The sequence below is a fragment of the Simochromis diagramma genome, unplaced genomic scaffold (genome assembly GCF_900408965.1).
Source record: "Simochromis diagramma unplaced genomic scaffold, fSimDia1.1 OVJJ01000334.1, whole genome shotgun sequence".
Lineage (NCBI taxonomy): Eukaryota > Metazoa > Chordata > Actinopteri > Cichliformes > Cichlidae > Simochromis > Simochromis diagramma.
In genome coordinates, this window is record NW_024386764.1 from 4,839,934 (window position 1) to 4,858,523 (window position 18,590).

Sequence of the window (18,590 nt, forward strand, 5' to 3'; positions counted from 1 at the left end):
GATGAGATCAGATGACTAGAAAATTCATAGCTTATGATTTACATAATATTCATACTCATCAAACTATTAACTGACCCCTAAGGCCCTATAGATGAGGGCTTTGTCATTCTGTCATTGATTTGCAATGACACTTGGCTCTGAGGGGGCTAAATCGAGCCAAATCCATGCTATCCCCCGCCCTCCTCCACAGCATAACGAGACCGAAGGATGTCTTCACTTATGGGTAAAAGGTAAAGGATTTTTCCTTTACTTTGTGACTTGTTTGTTGATTCCTGTGCCTAAACCCTCTTTCTCATTTACATCTGACTGTCATAACCTTTTTTTTTTTTTCTTTTTTTTTTTTTTTTGCCTGTCCCGTTTGGCTCTTTTGCCATCAGAATTATTGTCTAAAGGCAAAGAAAGACGCCCAACGGATTTACTTTACCAAATTGACCATCCCAGCCTTGCCATAATGGTCCATTTGATTCACCTTTTATTGTTTATTTTATTTTCACTTGCTGAATACGGGACAGACTTGACTGGAGGAAAGAAGGGGAGAAAGAAAGAGGGAAAGAGAAACAGCTGAGAAGAGGGACGGGGAGAAGGGCAAAAAACAAAAACCAACAGAATGGGCAGAAAAAAAAAATGCATCTATCGATCACCTGGATCACCTGCTGAGAAAGAAAAAAGAAAACAAGCAGAAGAGAACAAGAGTAATAGAATAAACAACATCACAATGATATATGGGAATATGACAGTAAATACTAAATATTAAACATTATTGTGCAGCACATAAGATCAACAGAACACAGTGTGCTTTGAGGTAGGAGCCAAAAAGGGTGTAGTTTGTGGGTGTGATCACCCGTGTGTACACCTGTGAGCATGGACGCGCTTGTTTTTTTAAAAGGTTCCTTCATGTAATGATCTGCTAGAGGGTGTGGGGGGGGCACTGCCCCGTCCTCCAGGGCATGAAGCAGGTATGGAGGAGATCAAAACTCCAGACATCTAGAGGCCCCCAGAACACAAGAGACCAAGGAAGACCAACAGAGGGGCAGCCGCGCCACTGTCCCAGAAAGAGCTGAGGAGAGTCCCAGATGAGGGCTCACTCAGCAGCCGCAGAGCAGAAGCCAGGGGGGGTTGCAGTGACGCGCCCGTGAGCTCCGCCGGCAGCCAGCTGTGCCTGAGTGACCGAGCCCCAGGCCGAGAGGCCGGGGGCACCCCACCTCCGAAGTGGCCCGAGCGAGCCCCAGGCCCCAGGCTCCAGGCCCCAATAAGCGGCCGCCAAGGAGTGAGCCGGTGTGTACCTGGACGCCCATCCCCAGACACAAAGAACCACCAACGCACCGATGTCTGAGGGAGTCCGCCACTGGCAGGGGAAGTGGTGGTGGGGGGAGATAGGCCTCCAAACCTTGGAGGGCCTGAGATGTCCCCAGAGAGGTGGCGTCTGATACCCAACCTGACGTATAGACACAGACATACAGGCACACACATATACAAACATCCATTCCCACCCTCATGCTCTCATATGCACTTACTCCACACTCAACCAACGTGGAGACAGACATAAAAAGACCCTGTACACACGATCACACTCCCCAAGCGTACTCTACGCCCCGGGTCTAGGTACCCTTGCCCCTGGAGGGGGGAACTGCACCCAGACCCAGGTGGTGTTACCCTTTTCCCTGCGGTGGGGAGAGGCAGACCGCCCCGACTCCGCAGCAGCAGGGAGGCCCCACACTCCAGACCGCAGTTGGACGGCCAACTCCTCCTCCTAGCCCCCCCGCTCCAGCAGGTCGCAGAGACTGTCATAACCTTTCACTAAACCAAATCCAAAGCCACAATTTTAGCCAGCCCACAATCACAACAAACGCAAATCCATACTTGCATATATTCGCAGTCTTTTACTCCCCAGCGTACCATGCATCCCCTCCACATGCCTTTCACACCCAGCACACAAACACCTAGTCATAAATTGCAGCATTAGCTCAAATAATGATTGCACAGCGTGAAAATCCAATGGCTGGGGCTTAATGCCTTGGAATCGCCTTGTAGATTAAGCTCGGGGTGTGTATTTGTGTGTGCTTGGGGAATCTACGAGGGGTTGGGGGGTTGCTGATGGATCAATAGGATTTCTGTGGTCAGTGCCTCCCAGCCAGGAACCTTATAGAGAGTCTACTAGCGTTACTCGTTTGACTTTGTTATGGCATGCATTTTCTCACTGCATTTGATGGAGGAGGTGGGGTGGGAGAGTGGAGAAGCAGGAAGGCAGAAATATTCATGTAGGTATGGATATTATTGGCACCCATTTGCAACTATGTAGGTCTTAACGTGATTGCATCCAAGTGTGTGTGCCTGTGTGTGTGTGTGTGTGTGTGCGTGTGCGTGTGTGTGTGTTTGTGTGTGCGTTTGAGTGTAAAAGGAAGGGTTACTTTTGGGAGATGCCATTCCCTGGGCTGCATGTGTATTAGCGGTCTAATGTTCATGTGAATAATTGATTAGGGCTTCTCTGTGTTTTTGATAATTAGTTGATAGCTTCTTAGCTCTAAGCCCTGAGATTTCTTGCATACGTGTGTCTGTGCAAGTCTGTGTGTATGTGTTTATGTGTGCACGCAGGCTGGGGTGGGGCTAAGTTATCTATTTCTAAGGTACCTTGGAAACAATAGTGCCTCGAAGTCATGCGCTCATGGATTAACTTTCCTCAGAAATTAAGCAACAGTACATATATTTCTTTCTCATTAACTACCTACATGTCTCACACTCTCTCGGAATAAAATTTATTGCAGCTCCCTGTTTTTGAACCACGTGCAAGCTTAAAATACAACTTTTTTCAGTCATTATCTATATACTTATAAAATAAAAATGGCTGACATTACCTACAAGACTTTTTTATGCATGTCTAGTAAACAGTCTAGTTGTTTCAGACAACAATAAACATTGCATGCATGAAAAGATATCTATTGAAATTCAGGTCTGGCCTCTCACTGGTCTGTTCCTCTTGCCTTATTGATTTTTCCATCTTTCATATGCTTATGCATCAAGTAAAAACAGAATAGGAAAGTTTGGGCGTGCTTGGTTCATCCTCAAATCCCTGCGCTGATATCAGACAGAGAGGAGTGTTTGTTGCCATCATCAGCGACCTTGAGAAAACAAGACAATCTTCCCATTGCAGCACCCAGACCCGCAGACATGCTTTGTTTTTTCTTTCTCTAGCATGTAGTGCCACACTTCTCCTAGCCTGCGTGCGCAGTTGTTGTATCAAGTTTCTGCTGTTAAAAGCATCTTTTTTATGTTAATAATGTATTAATTACATATTTATTAAGCACACTGTTACACTGTTTACAGTGGTTTCCTGTATTAGTGGCATCAGTGTGTGTTGAGGTAAAGCCCAGGCAAGCGTGCACGGCTTCGTCAGGCCCGTGTCTTGTTTCCTCTCAGCTCAACAAGGCTCAGGACACATGTACTCGGAGCGGAATGGAAGAAGACAGGGTGAGCAAGGGCAGGGCGGGAAAGAGTCCGTGCCCAATCACTGTCTCGGTTTTTGTTTTGCTGGGGGGTTTCTTCAATGCGGGACCTGGACAAGAAAACAAATGCCATAATGTGTAGAGATGAAACGATGCGAAGCTGGGAAGAGGGAAAGAGCACTGCCAATCGAATGTGCGGTATTGTAGAGGTCAGAGGTCGGCCTCCGGAGTCCGTTAATGCGGTCACCGTGGGAACCAATCAATCACAGTGCCTCAGCAATATCGATCAGACATTGGGGCACACGCACGCTGAAACACAAAGAATTCTTTCTGACACACACACACAGAGGACAGCATACATCCACTCACACAAACCTCTCAGTCTCGCTCTCAGTCCAACACACAGTAAGTGCATATGCAGCGACACACAAATGCTCATTCAAAGCATCTAGGTAGGTAGATAATTACAAGGCATTACAAGAAAAATACTTACTTCGAAAAGAAACGGCTTGTTTTTTCTGCACTGCTGAGGACTAAGTACTGAATAGTATCTTGGAGGAAAGAAGATTTGCGCTTTCTACTTTCTACACTTCTCTTGAAAAACCTTTACATCTACTTGCAGTGAGTGAATTTATATTATGGTGAGACTAGAAATACTGTGCTCGACCGATTGCAAAACAAATGAATAGAGCATGTACAATTTTAAAGCACGCATCACAAGCTGATATAATAAAGAACCTCTTTTCCACCAGAAGCGCTTTCATTTTGTAGTGAAAGAAAATGCAAGGCCTGCTGCATCTTGTGTGATATTTTCTGAGCTCACAGATGGCCTGTGGCATCTCAATGGCTCTTAAGAGACATAATAACAGTCTAGGATTTCTGTGTGCTCAGTTGGAGATAAACCCATCGGCATTCTCCATTACCTGATCTGCTGGATTAAAGATAGATGCATACAACAAGCAGGTGCTATAGACATGCTGATGGGCATTCGTGCGATGTATATATATACAGTATATAGTGTCACGTACTGTCGCAGGGCAGCTCAAAGCTGGACGAAGGAGCATTCTCATAACAAAATAGTAAAATATAGATAAAGGTGACACTCTGGCTTGGATACCTTATATAGCACAACCAGGCCAAGTGAACCTTTGTGCTGAACTTTTGTGTCAACCTAAGGTTCAATAGACACAGCTGCAGTGAAGTTGAGAGTGTAACAACAAGCATTTTGTATATAGTTGAGGTAACCCCTGGGTTTAATTCAGCAATGGCTAAATGTTTTCATTTATTTGCTGTTCAAGCCATTCAGTTAAGTGTCTGCGACTGTAAAGGGACTTAAAGCATCAGTTCAAAAGCAACAAATACATATCCGAGTAGGAAATAATTGACTCTGGTTGCTTTATTCCTTAAGCTTGTCTGCAGTTTGACAAATTTAATTTCACTGGGTGCATTACCACCAGTATTATCATTCCTCTGCTCTCTGTGTAGCCCCCTCCCGCTTGACTAGCAGCAGCACCTGCCACCTGCTCATTTTCCCAGCATTCTTATCACTGTGCCAGCCGAAGGATCGAGGCCGAACATGGACTGGAGGGCCACGATAAGCATAAGCTGACGTTGTTAAAGTGAGACGAGCGAATACCGGTCCTCTATTCTCACTCTGCAGCATGAACAGAAAGGGGGACGTCATCTGGATCGTGAACACTGTCCATCCGTCTCGGCCTTCCCACCAGTTCACATACCATTGTTGGAACATCCAGGGGATTTTGTCACTCAGTCTGTTGTTTTTCCTGATGGATATAACTCTATTTGTGTCTTGGGCAAGTTAAGGATGTCAAAAATGATTTGCAGCAGGATTCAGTAGGCATGTGCTATTTCGTTTGACCTAAAACAAGACGCTGCCTAGATGGTATCAAATGGTGACCTGATTTTTTTTTTTTTTTTGTGCCTTTATTGTAGCTTGGTCTTTGTTAAGATGTTATAATGGCAATAAAGAAATAAACAGGTTGATAGTGAGGTTTTATCTCAGGTCATTGGGGTTGTGTGTGCTCTAAAAGTAAAACAAATATAAACCATTTTATGATTCCTGATACATTGCTGGCTAATTTGACCAAATCACAAAAAGAAAAACACCAAAAACACGTCGCTGCTGATGTTACTCACGCCTCAATTTAATCAACGAGCTAAACTGGAAGCGAGCTTCGGTACACCGTCAAGCTCGGCGTAATTAAGTGTTTGCCACACTCTGAGAACAACAGGCACGGTTCTAGGTAAATTAATGCCCGTTCCCAGGTGAATACACGGCCTGTTTGGCTCAAGGCGAACAGATGCCAAGACAGGACTGCACCAAAGAATGGCTGCTAGAGACGCGCAGGCATTGATGTCAGCTTCAAATCTCACCTGTAGTACTCCGAGACAGCATTGATTCTTGTCCAACAGAGATAGAGGAAAGATAGAAGCACAGCTATTGTTTATGTACGAGTCGTTTGAGGCAAATAAACTCACGGTCTGCGAATGTGTGTGTTCTCCCCCCTGTGTTAAAAAAAAAAAACACGATTCTCTCCATTCATTAAGGCTCCACAGAAGGAGATTCTATTAATCTGTTCATTAAGCCACATCAAAAATGGAACTACTTATTAAAATCAGATCCAGCTGTGTACTCTCGTTAAAGCCCACCGTACCGTACGAAGCTTAACAATGCTCGTGGCACTAGACCAAAACCCGGCCTCAAGAAAGGGGGAGAAAGATTCTCGTACATTGGCCTGTTTTGACTCGACGCAGCGTGATAATTGCTCTACTCTTAGCAGGGGGCTATGAATAAACATTACTTTTGTCAGCGAGCATCTGAATGCTCCATTTCCAATTAATTTACATTTGCCCAGAAATGGAGGGAATATCTGCTCTTAATCACTATGTTTTATTTTCTCAATTTCCCCCAAGTCTTTTCTCATTCTCCCATTCCCTGTCTGGCAGTTCCATTCCCCCCTTCTCAACTGGGCTCTCCTTTTTCTACCTCTCTCTCCCCCTCTCTGGAAAATCCCATTAATCTCAGCCAGTGGTTTTGAACAAAAGCTATGGGCTAAGCGATTGATCCAGGGCATTGATCCCACTCGCCTGAACGATCATAAAGGTGTTAAATTGGTTTCTTGGAGGATATGTATTTTTCATCACTGGCTGCTGCAAGTACAAGTTCCTGCTCGGAATTTCTCTCATTTCTTAACCAAAAAATTGGTGATGATATTGAAATATTAACTAGATCACACCTTGAAAAGCACCTGTAAATGTGTATTTTGAGGCCAGTTTGAAGCGATTTCTGGGGAGCTTGTTTTCTGCATGAGCGCCAAGCTAAGAAGCAAAATTCCTGTAATGAGTTTTGCTTCATCCAAGGACAGGTGGCAACTTGGGATTGTTCAAATGCGTACAGTTGAAGGAGGAGAAGAAGTGTTTTTTCATTCATGTTGACCTAAATTATTTCTTGAATTCATAGAGTATGGCTAAGTTCATATGGCTCAAATCCATTTATGTTTTTTTTAGCCACAAAATGATAGCAACGTTAAATCACCATCTGACCAATTTCAGAGCGTGGTTTTGGCATTTGGTAAGAATTTCAAGAACAAGACCTTCCTGTTGTTCGTCTGTGGTGGTTTTGGTTAGGCTTACAGTGAGCATGTGGAGTATTTTCATGTGCTATGAAAAGTATTTGCTGCTGTGTCCATTCACCAGCCTGTAATTATCAGATTTTATTACCTTGAGTCTGATGCTAGTGGAAATTAAAATCTCAAAGAGAATTCCATTATTACCTGAAAAATACTTCTCTCCTTCCCCTTCACAGTGCCTCACCAGCAGTATTACATTTTTTCAACTTCTCTGTTTAGAAAAATTCATTTTGCAGAATGTGTTCAACTTTGAACTTATTGTGTAGCACCGTTGCTACGCACACTTACCAAAACGTGTTCACATCAATTTGACTTATTAATCAAACAATGTTTCCTTTTTCATCTGTTAGCACTGAATGACCTGGCTGTAACTCATGCTAGCTGCCTTTATGTATTTAAGGAAATCATCGTAGCGGGAAAAAAGAGTGCCAGTTATCTTGACGTCAATATCTATATTTACAGTGTTCGAGGAAGCAACCAATTTCAGTAAAGAACATCAGCCTAGCAGCAAGTGTTTTTATGTCTTGGTGAAATGAGGAAGGGATAAAGAAGAAGAATCAAGGAAAAACAACAGCTTTTTTTTCCAACTATGCGTCATCATTGCTGGAAACGGTTGGCAATTAGAAGCCTTATCTAAATACTCCATGACTATGTGGTGAGACAGGAATTAAACCACTATATAAATCTGCTTTATTGCTCTTTTGGAGCACACAAACTGCTCATTTGAACTTTGCAGCACCATACGAAGGTGTGAATACATTAAACTAGGCAATGTTTATAATCAGCCGCTGGCAGTCGTCCAGTTTTTTTTTTTTTTTCTGACTGCGTTTTCTTTGCACAGAGATAATATTCGGCCCTTTTGCCCTCGTGTAAAACACAAGACAAATTGGTTGTCGATGTCGTGTCAGAAAGTTCATTTTATCTGAGCGAACAGGCAGCAGTGTTGGTAAGATCAGGCACCGTGACTGTTGCTCATTTGACAGAGCAAAGGAAGAGCTTGTCAGGGAAACGACTCGTGTCACTGGAACTTAAAAGGTCAGTGAACTGAACCCCGTACCCCTGGTCCGCCCACACGCCTGTCTGTCTGTCACCAGTCCCCCTCTTCCAAGCGGGTGTCCCCTGCCCCAGTCTAGCCTCCCACTGCCCCCCTTTGATGACCCAGGACTCTTGTCAGAGAAGAGCTTCCAGGCGGGCAGAGTGAGGACAGGCCTTTGATGAGTATCCCGATACTTGCCAGCACCAGTGACATACAGTGGAGTCCTTTGAAGAGCTGGGCCTTACATGTAATCATTCGTACACACACGCACACGCACACACTTCCAACATCCTGAGGTTGGGGAGATAAAGAGAATTGGATTAGGGCACAATATAGAAAACACCCTCTTTTGAGCGTCTTCCTTGCTTTCTGATGGTTTTAATGAAGGCATTTCCCTTGCACTTGAGTGACTACCAGAGTGGAACCGCAAAAATAGATGTATATAGGAAGGAGGCGGGAGAGAGACAAACCCTGTGATGCTGTCAAAAATGCTAGAAAAAGTCACAGCAGCATTGCCAAACTGATGAAAGAGAAGTGGGAGACATGAAACGTTTCAAGGCAAATTTCTCACCGTGCCATATCTCTCGTATACGCGTCATTTTATTCCATCACAGTGTGCCAGAAGCATAACGATCCCCTCCATGTGGACTTTTTCTGAATTCAAATATGATTTTTTTTTAACTAATGATATTTACCTTGTAGTAAGAGAAAATGATGTAATAAATATGTTAGGAGATGCCAGATACTCACATCTCACTTTTTGGTTAACAACAAAAAGATGTGATCAAACAAATCTCACAGAAAAAAGGAAATCCTTCCTACTTTGGCGTAATGTCAGCACTAAATGCTTGTTTTTAAGGTCAAAACAAAACCAAATCACTTTTGAAAAGAAAAACTATGTTAGGGGAGCGACAATTCAAATACAAATACAAAGAGCTGCTCTATATCAAGGTAAACAATAAATAGTAACTCCAATCAGGAGGAGTACAGCAACCAAATGACAACTGCCGTGCAAGTAAAGAATAGTCGTGTCGTCTAACCAAGTGTGTTGTCTATTGTTGTGTCTTTGTGGAAGGTAAACAAACACTGTTTGCCACCAGCCTCAGATCACCAGTCAAAACAGGCCTAATCAACAACAGATAGACTTCAGATTAGGCCAGATCCAGTGTCGTGTCATACAAGGTAATAAAGGTGGAATGAAAGTTGTTGACATGAAATGAGTAACTAAGGTCACTTGATATCAAACAATCTGAACCCTTTATGATTTCCACGGCGCACCAAAAAGAAAAAGACATTCCTTTCAAACCTTTCCGCGATACACCATCGATCCACATTCTTCATACTGCAAGCTTTGGATGCCCATCACAGACAGTTCTCACATACTCAAAGCAGCAGACTCCTGTGTGCTCAGAAAGACACATTATTCCCAGCAAAGCCACAAAGTGCACACTGTTTACTGATAGAAGAGGTGGGAGGAGAAAGAAAGAACTACTTATACATTTTCCTCATTCCATCCCTCTCACTGTGTTTTCCATTTTTTTTTTTTTTTTTTTTTTTTTTTGAGTCTAGCTATGTAGAGTAATGATTAACACGGTCGGGCATGGGAAGAGACTAGCAGTCACAATGGAGGGGGTTGTTTTGGTTCCCAAAACCACTATTTCACCTGTGTCAGCTTCCAAAGTTTACCTGTCAGGTCCCTGGGAGCAGACGGCTGGTATTAGAGGGGGGAAAAACAAATGGGGGGGTGGACTATTTAATCATTATCATCTGTGGAATCACTCAGAAACTCCTGGCAATGGGCAAACAGATAAACCTGGCAACATTGTTAAATCAGGCACGCAGCAAAGTGCTTAACTGTGTGGGGAAAGGTTCACATGAGAAAGCTTTAGAGTGCATACAGGGGACTTTTGAGCTTTGTGTAAGGTTGGGAAAAAAATGCCCGTGGTACGCTACTGATCAATAGTGATTGACCTGTGAGAAAGCTTACCCGGCAAACAGCTGCCTGTGATATTTACAAGCCGCTACGGCTGACAAAGTGCTTCAGCTTTTTTCAGCGCTTTTTTTTCTGTGGGTGGCTCTATACTATTTGGCTATAGCCTTTATTTCTCAAGGTCTTTATACAATATTATCACCGCTCTACATTTCAGATTATTTGACAGACGGGATTTTCTAACAGGCATTTTTAGCATTTGGAAAAAACCCAACGTGCAGTAAAAATGTTTAGAGCAGGTGACCTCATAGACTGATCGTGGAGCCTGTAAAATGATTATAGTATTTATGACACAATCTTAACCACAAATTTTAACAGTGTGACTTTGCTTACAAGTTCTTGTTTAAAACTTGATTTGTTTTCAGTGACTTACAGATATAAGACTTTAATTTTTGGAATATTAAACACATTTTGTACAGTTTGCACATTGCATGTTTTCTACGCCCCTCCTGAACACACAACTCTGTGTGTTGATGACTGCAAACCCGTCTAAATAACATGTAATAAAGGAGTGCAATGAAAGACATGCAATCTGCACTGATGACAGTTACGGTATTGTACATCTGGCATTCAGTCTCAACAGAGACTGTTGTTACAGCTTTATAAGAGCGGAAAAATAAACACCTGGCCTGATGTGGATTTTTGTATATGCATCTCTAATCAGGTGGATGACCAGATGAAGCTGCTGCAGAACTGCTGGAGTGAACTCCTCATTCTCGACCACGTTTTCCGCCAGGTGGTGCATGCCAAGGAGGGCTCCATCCTATTGGTCACTGGCCAACAGGTAAGAACTACTTCCAGCATTTTCCACTCCTTTTTTGTTTTTGTCCAATCTTGTATCACTCAAACTCTGAAAAAAAACTTTTCTTTCTTTCTGTTAAAAGGGGATTTTTCCTTCCCACTGTTGCCAAGTGATTGCTCACAGACATGTCGCCTGATTGTTGGGGTTTCTTTCTAAGATTATAGGCTCTTACAGTTTTTCTCAGAGCATGAAGACTCAAACAGTGAATAAATAAAGCACTCAGACACTCATGCTGTAGCATAGTGAGTGGGTGGACAGATAAAAAATGCAGCTAAATGTGTTATTTTCTTTTACTGGGGGTCTTTGAGGAAGTTGGTGGGAGATGGTGCCTGAAGCCCTAACAAGAAATCTCAATGCATCAGAATGCCGTGTGCTGATTTGTGTTTCGGCTTCACACACACACACACACACAAGCACTCACAAAGCAAGCTGTCTTTAAATACACAAACCCAAAGCAAACATAGAAGACTCACTCGGTCTTCGGTGATTCTCAAAATCGCACACAAACAAAGGCACATTTTAAAAAGAGAAAGAGAGAGTGTGTGCAGTCACAAAGGTGCGAAACTGCTCATCATGAATATGCCTCTGACCAATCAGATGGCTGTCAGTGAGTTGAGAAGTCATGCATTATTGATTGTCTTGCACTGCAAAAACATTGCTTTTCGACAAATGTTTTACAACAATAGATTCTGGCGAGCGCGTGTGCACTGTGTACAGGGGGAGTCCTTTTAATTCCACGATTCTGAATGAAGACAAGGTCACAGTCGATTCTGAGCATGGGTGAAGAAGCAGCCAGTACTGCCTCTAGTGGGAACTACAAACTATAACAAATAGTGCTATGGTAGTGGTAACAGGTAAATGAGAGTTTGAAGAAAAAAAGAAATAAAAAGGCAGAAGAAGCAGTGCAAGATTGTTGAACAGATGGACGGAGGGAGTAAACTGATGGAAGGAGACTGAGTTGGATAATAGGAGGGAGAAGAAAAGAAAGGAGGCAGAATGAGGTAGAAGAAGGCAGAAATGTGCCAAAAGTAGAAGAGATGAGGATGGATCGGGGAGAAGATGATGAGGCGAAGCAGATAAGGCTGTTTTAAAAGGCCCGAACAGCGAGGTGCAGGAATAGGAGGAGGAGGAGGGGCTGATAGTCAGGGGAGGTGCTGGATGGCGCTTTCGTTTTGCATACTTTGGTTAATGAACAGCTGGTGTTGAGGGTGTGTGTGTGTGTTTGGAAATGTATGCATGTGTGTGTGTGTGTGTGTGTGTGTGGGAGGGGGGGGGGGGGGGTCTGAAACAGTTCATTATCTCCTATTATTCTCCACCTGGCCAGGGGTGACAGCACAGTGATAATACAAGGGATATTTAAACCGCAGTAGCAACACCACCCAAAGCAAATGCTACACAAACACAATCAGGACTTGATGGGAGAGCGCTGCACCGAGTCTGGCAAAAGCCTTCTCTGACCTTAGTGCCCAGTAAGAAGCAAATCTGTGTTGTACATGGAGTACATGTAGTCCTCTGGTCTATAAACTATATATCAGTATTTTTAAAAAGGACCACGTATTTGTAGTTCTAAGCTTTACACAGAGTGGCTGCATCAGATTAGAAGCATAGTCCCAACAGCAAAACAGAGGGCCATTTGTCCAAGAATGCAGAGTGTGCAAAATCTTAATTTTGAACAGATATTACAGTTTTACAAGGTGGATTTTTTTTTCCCTTTGGCAGCCCAAACGAAATAACACAGCTGGTATTTTATACTATTGAATTGCCAGAATGCCCATATGTAGTGTATTATGAGGAATTAACCAAATGATGCCATAACACAAAGCAGCCATTGAGGACAGGCCTTAGTTCATGCCGTAATTAATCCATTGTTGCACTGAAACTGATTGCACTTTGTCCTCAAGTGCATTGAGGCAAATCACCACATTTATTCTGAAATAAATTCGCAAAGTTTACCAGGAGATATTGTACTGCTTTTATTAAAAAAATGTGACTGAAAGACCAGAGCTTTGCTCATATGGAGAATTTAAACAGATGTTTCTTCCCTCTTGCTTTGAAGCAAGCTGCTTCTTTGCTCTTGCCAGTCATACGCTCCATTCATACTGACATTTGAAGAGAAATCCATTGAACTAGCAGATTAACTGCTACAGCCTGTCATTTGCCTTCTGTCTTGCCCGGTCCCATGTCCCTATGTTTGTTGTCCCTTGCTTGTTAATTTTATTCTTTTTTTTCTGCCTTTCTTTCTCTTTACTACTGCATGTCACCAACAGCAGTGAGAAATGGCCATGAGTGCTTGTTCTTTATCCTGTCATAGGATCAAACACACAGTGGAACTTGTACAAATGTGAGCAAACATGAAATGACAAAGGCTGGACTGATCTGTTGAATGATTTAGCAAGGCCTCACAGTGTGGCAGTCAGCCGGCTGCAAAAAAACACTATAAGAGTGCTCCTGGTGTGTATTAAATTCAAATGACTATATATATATATACTCACACTTTTCTGTGGTTTCAAACATGGTCTTTTTCCATCTGCATCCTCCATCTATAGCAGCACCAACCTATTTTCACCTTTCATATTAATCCTAATGTTCAGCAAAGACTATATTTATGATAAGTTAAGATTTGAAGGTTTAATCATATATTCGCCCTCTATGTCTCTCCAGGGGTGATAATAAAGTGGTATTGATTGATTGATTGATACGCAGGTCACCAGAGTTAGTGCTAAGTCTGCTATAGTGACACTATAGCGTTTTATTTGGTCTCTCTTTTTACTTAAGGCTGGGAGGCAATAACCCAAGGCATCACCATCAACAGTCCAATCCTTCAATGAACTTATTTCATGCACAGTTGATTTTATGTAAATTGATTGACACCTTGGAAGGGGGGCAGTGTTTGCTTTTCACAGAGCCATAGCTCTTTCTGTCTCGGAGGTGTTAAGATGGGAAGACAGGGACAGAGGCGTCGGGACAAAGTGGGAGAGTGTAGTGTAGTAAAAGCACACGGAAGGATAACAAGTGGGGAAGGCAGATAAATAAATGAAAAAATTGGTGTATTATCAACATGTATGTCCCTTTGACCCTTTTCTTATTTGCAAAGGAAAAAAAAACGTATTCCAGTCATCTTATTTACACTGTAAGTAAAATCCAAACTCACGGCTGCTTATAATTACAAATGGAAGCTCACAGGGAACCTCTTCCTGACTCGCACCAACATCTATCTTCTCCCGGAAACCCTCACACAGTCAATTATGGTAATGAATTGTCAATAAGTATAAAAATTTAATATGGTCCTGCTTATGGTGTGGCAACTAAGAACTTGCCTCCCATTCAAATGAGCTGCAGCTGCAGGTTTGAAGCACACCTGCAAAAGGAGTGTGTAAGTGGTGTTAATGTTTATAGGTTAGACCTAAGGAAGCATGTTAGCCATTTTTGTATCCATGTGAAAGAAGTGAAAGAGAAGTGACAGACTAGAAATGGGTGATTTACTCAGTCACAAACATGCTGTTTCCAAACCAAACCACCGTCCAATTATTGCTATGGGGCTGTAAAACTCCCAAATCAGTGATCGACTAAGTGACATTGTGTTCTATTTGGTATCTACAACTATGTTTTCAAAACTTCTGCTCAAACTCCAGTCAGAGTCACTTAAATGCACACATTTTTACCTTCTTCTTTCCTATTTTTTTAAAGGTGGACTACGCAGTGATTGCCTCACAGGCGGGAGCAACTCTCAACAATCTGTTGAGCCACGCCCAGGAGCTGGTGGCCAAACTACGCTCTCTGCAGCTGGATCAACGAGAGTTTGTCTGCCTGAAGTTCCTGGTGCTTTTCAGCCTGGGTAAGTCAGATATATTTTATATCAGCTAGGAGGAACATGGGAATTGAGAGGAAGGGGTGGTTCTGAAACGCACAAAATAGTGAAAGGGCAAATGGATGTGAGGTAGGTGTGGTTGGTCTTCTTTAGATGGATGTGGCAGCTCTTGTATATACGTCTGGGTCTAAAATTTAAATGTATTTTTGGTGAGTACAACTCTCAATAAATCTAGGTTCAGTACAGTGCAACCATACAGATGATATAGGACTACGGGTGGATGGAAGTTTAGATCCACTATAGGCAGGTTTACTTTTTCTATTAGCCAGCTCTTGCACATAAATCTATCGGTGACATTCCCAGCAGCAAATCTCTCACCTGATCTTCCACCACATCTTCAAGTTTCTAAAGTACAAAATTTCTTGAGAAAGAGAGTATGTCAATATGAAGTGTAAATACAAAATAAATATTGACATTTTTCTTTTCTGAAATTTAGCTGTTGGTCTTTGGCATCGCAGACTTGCTGCAACAAATGCAAATTAAAGATCAGATCCTGGATCAACAATATTAGAAGTCATGAATCACAGTGTGTGCAGGATTATGCCAAGTGCAGTGTAACTCATAACCAGTATTTGAGAAGCGAGCTGTGCATGAGGAATGAGATGTTAGTTTGGAACGGGTGAGAGGGCAAGGGGTCAACAGGGGGGCTTTTCCTCTCAGAATTTGCTGTAGAGCTTTGGAAAGGAAAGAACAGATTTGGAAGGGATCTCAGCTAAAGAAGGGTGAAGGAAGGGAAGGAGGAAATAGGAGGAAGATGAAGAGCGAGCGGGAATTGAACTGGTCGTGCTGTTTGAAGGCAGGCACCAGCCTGAAGTATTTTGGAGACAGACGGGCGGGAGCTGAGGCTAGAGAGTGCATGGGATTTGGGAAGGAAGGTAAGTGGAGGAATATAAAGCTTGATGAGTTAAGGGACAAAAAGAAGGGTAACTTTGATGGCATGTGGTGTGTGTGCGTGCATTCTCCTCAGTGTGTGTGTCTGTATCCCAAAGCTGCTCTCGAATCTCTAAGCCGAGGTCAGACATTGCCAGGAGACTGTCATCTCTGACTCTTTCCTAACGAGTCTGCAACAAATTACCTCTGAGGAATACGCACACACACACACACACACACACTGAGCCAAACCTGTTTAACATCCCACATTACTGAAGCCAGTAGTGTCAACATAGGGCCCTCTATGGCATGGAGAGCAACACTGGCTTACATGTGATGAATATTTTCCTCCTGCTTAGCTCCCAGTCCCTTCTGACAACATGTAATTCACAAGAGTCACACTTTCACTTCTTTAACACCTCTGAACAAAGAAAACAGCACTAATGAACTGTACATACACACATATATATGCGATCAGGAGGAATTAATGCTTGTGCGCATTTGTAAAGAAAGAGACAGGGAGTGTGTGTGTGTGTGTGTGTACACATCTGTGCGCATGCATGTGTTTGTTTCAGTTTTTTATAGGGTGGGGATGTTGCTGGGGCTCAGGGTCTAAATAATTTGGCAGAAACATCATCCATAATGAAAGGCCCACCTGAGGGATGTGTATCGCCCCCGGCAGTGCCTGTTCTCCGGCGTTGCCCAGGCCTCCCGCAAAAGAAGCCCGGCACAGACGTCGTAGAGCTGGCTGAGGGGATCAGCGTTAGCTGAGGTGGTGTTGGTGGGATGAGGGGGGGAGAGAGGCTCGAGCTACGTAGAGCCAGAAGATTACATTATGTGATTAATATCACATACAGCTGAAACTGAGTATGTAATTGGCTGTAAGAAGGCTGAGCTACAAATATGTTTACTTTGGGGAATTAATGTGCATAATGTGTGTAGCATCGGTAGTGGTATGTATATTTAAATATCAAAACACATTATCAGAAGGGTCAAATTAATTTGCGACACAGCTATCTGTGCCCTACCGGCAGAGCCAGTTAATAAGGGTCGTAGGGAAATGAGGCATAAAAGTAGATGTACACTGACTGCTGAACTAAAAGATTAGACTCTTTCTGTTTATTAGCCTAATTTAATCTCTAATACTGGTCACTTTACTCTCTAATTTAAAAGGGATGTGTTCATTACGACAGGTTTGAGACTAGGAACTGTTTGCACTACTTTAACACTGTGGCTCTACTTACTTAGCACACACTACGTTTGCATCTATTTAAATAAGCATGTTAAATCACGGGATTAAACCCTGAGAAATACCCAGTAATTCAATGCCCGGACAGCCTTTTATAAAACTAATAAAGTGGCTTCTATAGATTTGTTTGCTTCTCCTATCACAGATACTGCTATCATGATTGCTACTGCTGCTATTACAGCTGCTATCAATGCATCACTGCTATGATTATTATCTGAGCCCCACACCTTACAGTTGACAGCCAATGCCAATATGGCATGCAGTGCAGTATTTTAAGTGTCCTCTTGTGCAACATGGTGGAAAGTAAAAGCGAGACACTGGGTTTTGTAGCACCCATATTTAACTGTAAATTTAGTCTTTCTCGAACTTTGTTTAAATATACTTTCATTTAACTTCTACTGAAGTTTATTTACAGTATATGCATGCAGTACCAGTCTATAAACTTCCCCTTTTGTCCAGCAGTCAGCTTGAAGCAGCGGGCTCAGGGCAAACACGCAGAGACGAAAAGGCATTGCAAACAATATATAGTAGAAAGCAAGAATTAGAAAATATTAGACATTATATCACAAATTAGTGCCAACAACTCAATTTCTTATTCTATTTTATTTATTATTGCACTTCTTCCTAGTTTTTATGATTTTGAGTATATAGCGCTCTGTGACTACATGTCTGCGAAAGGTGTTTTATAAATAAAATTGACTTACTCACTCACTTACATACAGCTGGTGATTTCCCATGTGAGTCATCCCCCCTCTCTTTCTGTACATGGGCAGTCAGTCATTCACTCCCTGGCAGAGGAGCTTTTAGTTAAGCCAGTTGTCAATAAAAACAGAGATATAGATGTCAACCCAGCTGAGAGGAGACACTTGTCATGATCTGTATGTGCGCTTGTTTTCGGAGTTATACTTCCTGTTTGCTTTCTTTTTGTTTATTGCTTTATTTTATCTCTTTCTATCACTGTCTCTCACTTTCCCCTGTCACTCCCTGTCTTCGGTGAAGGCTTTTACCCTCTATCAAGGAGGAGATTATCACTCTGAGATCATTGATCTCCTAAGTGTTTGTAGGACTGTGAGCAATGATTGTATGTCTTGGGCATTGAGCAAAGGACACACATAACGGCAGCGAGAGTTTGAGGGCTGTCTGGATCAGAGTTTGGAGAAGGATTACTACGAGTCATTGAGTGTCAAGAAACTGTTAATGGGCCTTTGATTTCCTTTAACAGACTTAAAGACCTAACAGAAAGACTGACAGGCTGTGTGGGTTACAGAGCATTACCAGAGGTGAAGGGACAAGTTTGAATTCAGGCTGAGTAAAAATAAAAGATCTTCTCTTTATATTTTAAGCCCTCCTTTACGTTTGAAACCTGGAAAAATTATCAGCTTTTGTCCTAAATCTTCACGATGTGTTTCTGGTTCATCATGTATAGTTTCCAAATTTGGAAAGCAGATACAGAGACAGAGGTCACAAAGTGCTCACCCAGCAACCAGTTAACCCAGCTTAGTGGGTCAGACCTCATCAGCTGTAATTCGGTGAGACATGTGCTGCCAATCTTTGTGAACTGAGAGGAGAACCAGAGTATTGCCAGACCAGTGCAGGGTGGTAAATGGTCCCAGTGGAGAGAGTGCATTTGTGGACATACCTGTAGCCCTAAATAATGTCCTCATACTGCAGCATTTAGCAGGAAC

The 18,590-nt window shown here is 42.7% G+C and overlaps 1 protein-coding gene across 1 annotated transcript in view; it reads left to right on the forward strand.

The window, feature by feature from the left end:
• Positions 1 to 18,590, forward strand: part of nr5a2 (nuclear receptor subfamily 5, group A, member 2) — a 70,633-nt gene that overhangs the window by 29,675 nt on the left and 22,368 nt on the right. The window contains exons 5-6 of the mRNA XM_040032573.1: positions 10,781 to 10,900; positions 14,606 to 14,753. Coding sequence (XP_039888507.1) covers positions 10,781 to 10,900; positions 14,606 to 14,753 — 268 coding nt within the window. The remainder of the gene's footprint in view (positions 1 to 10,780; positions 10,901 to 14,605; positions 14,754 to 18,590) is intronic.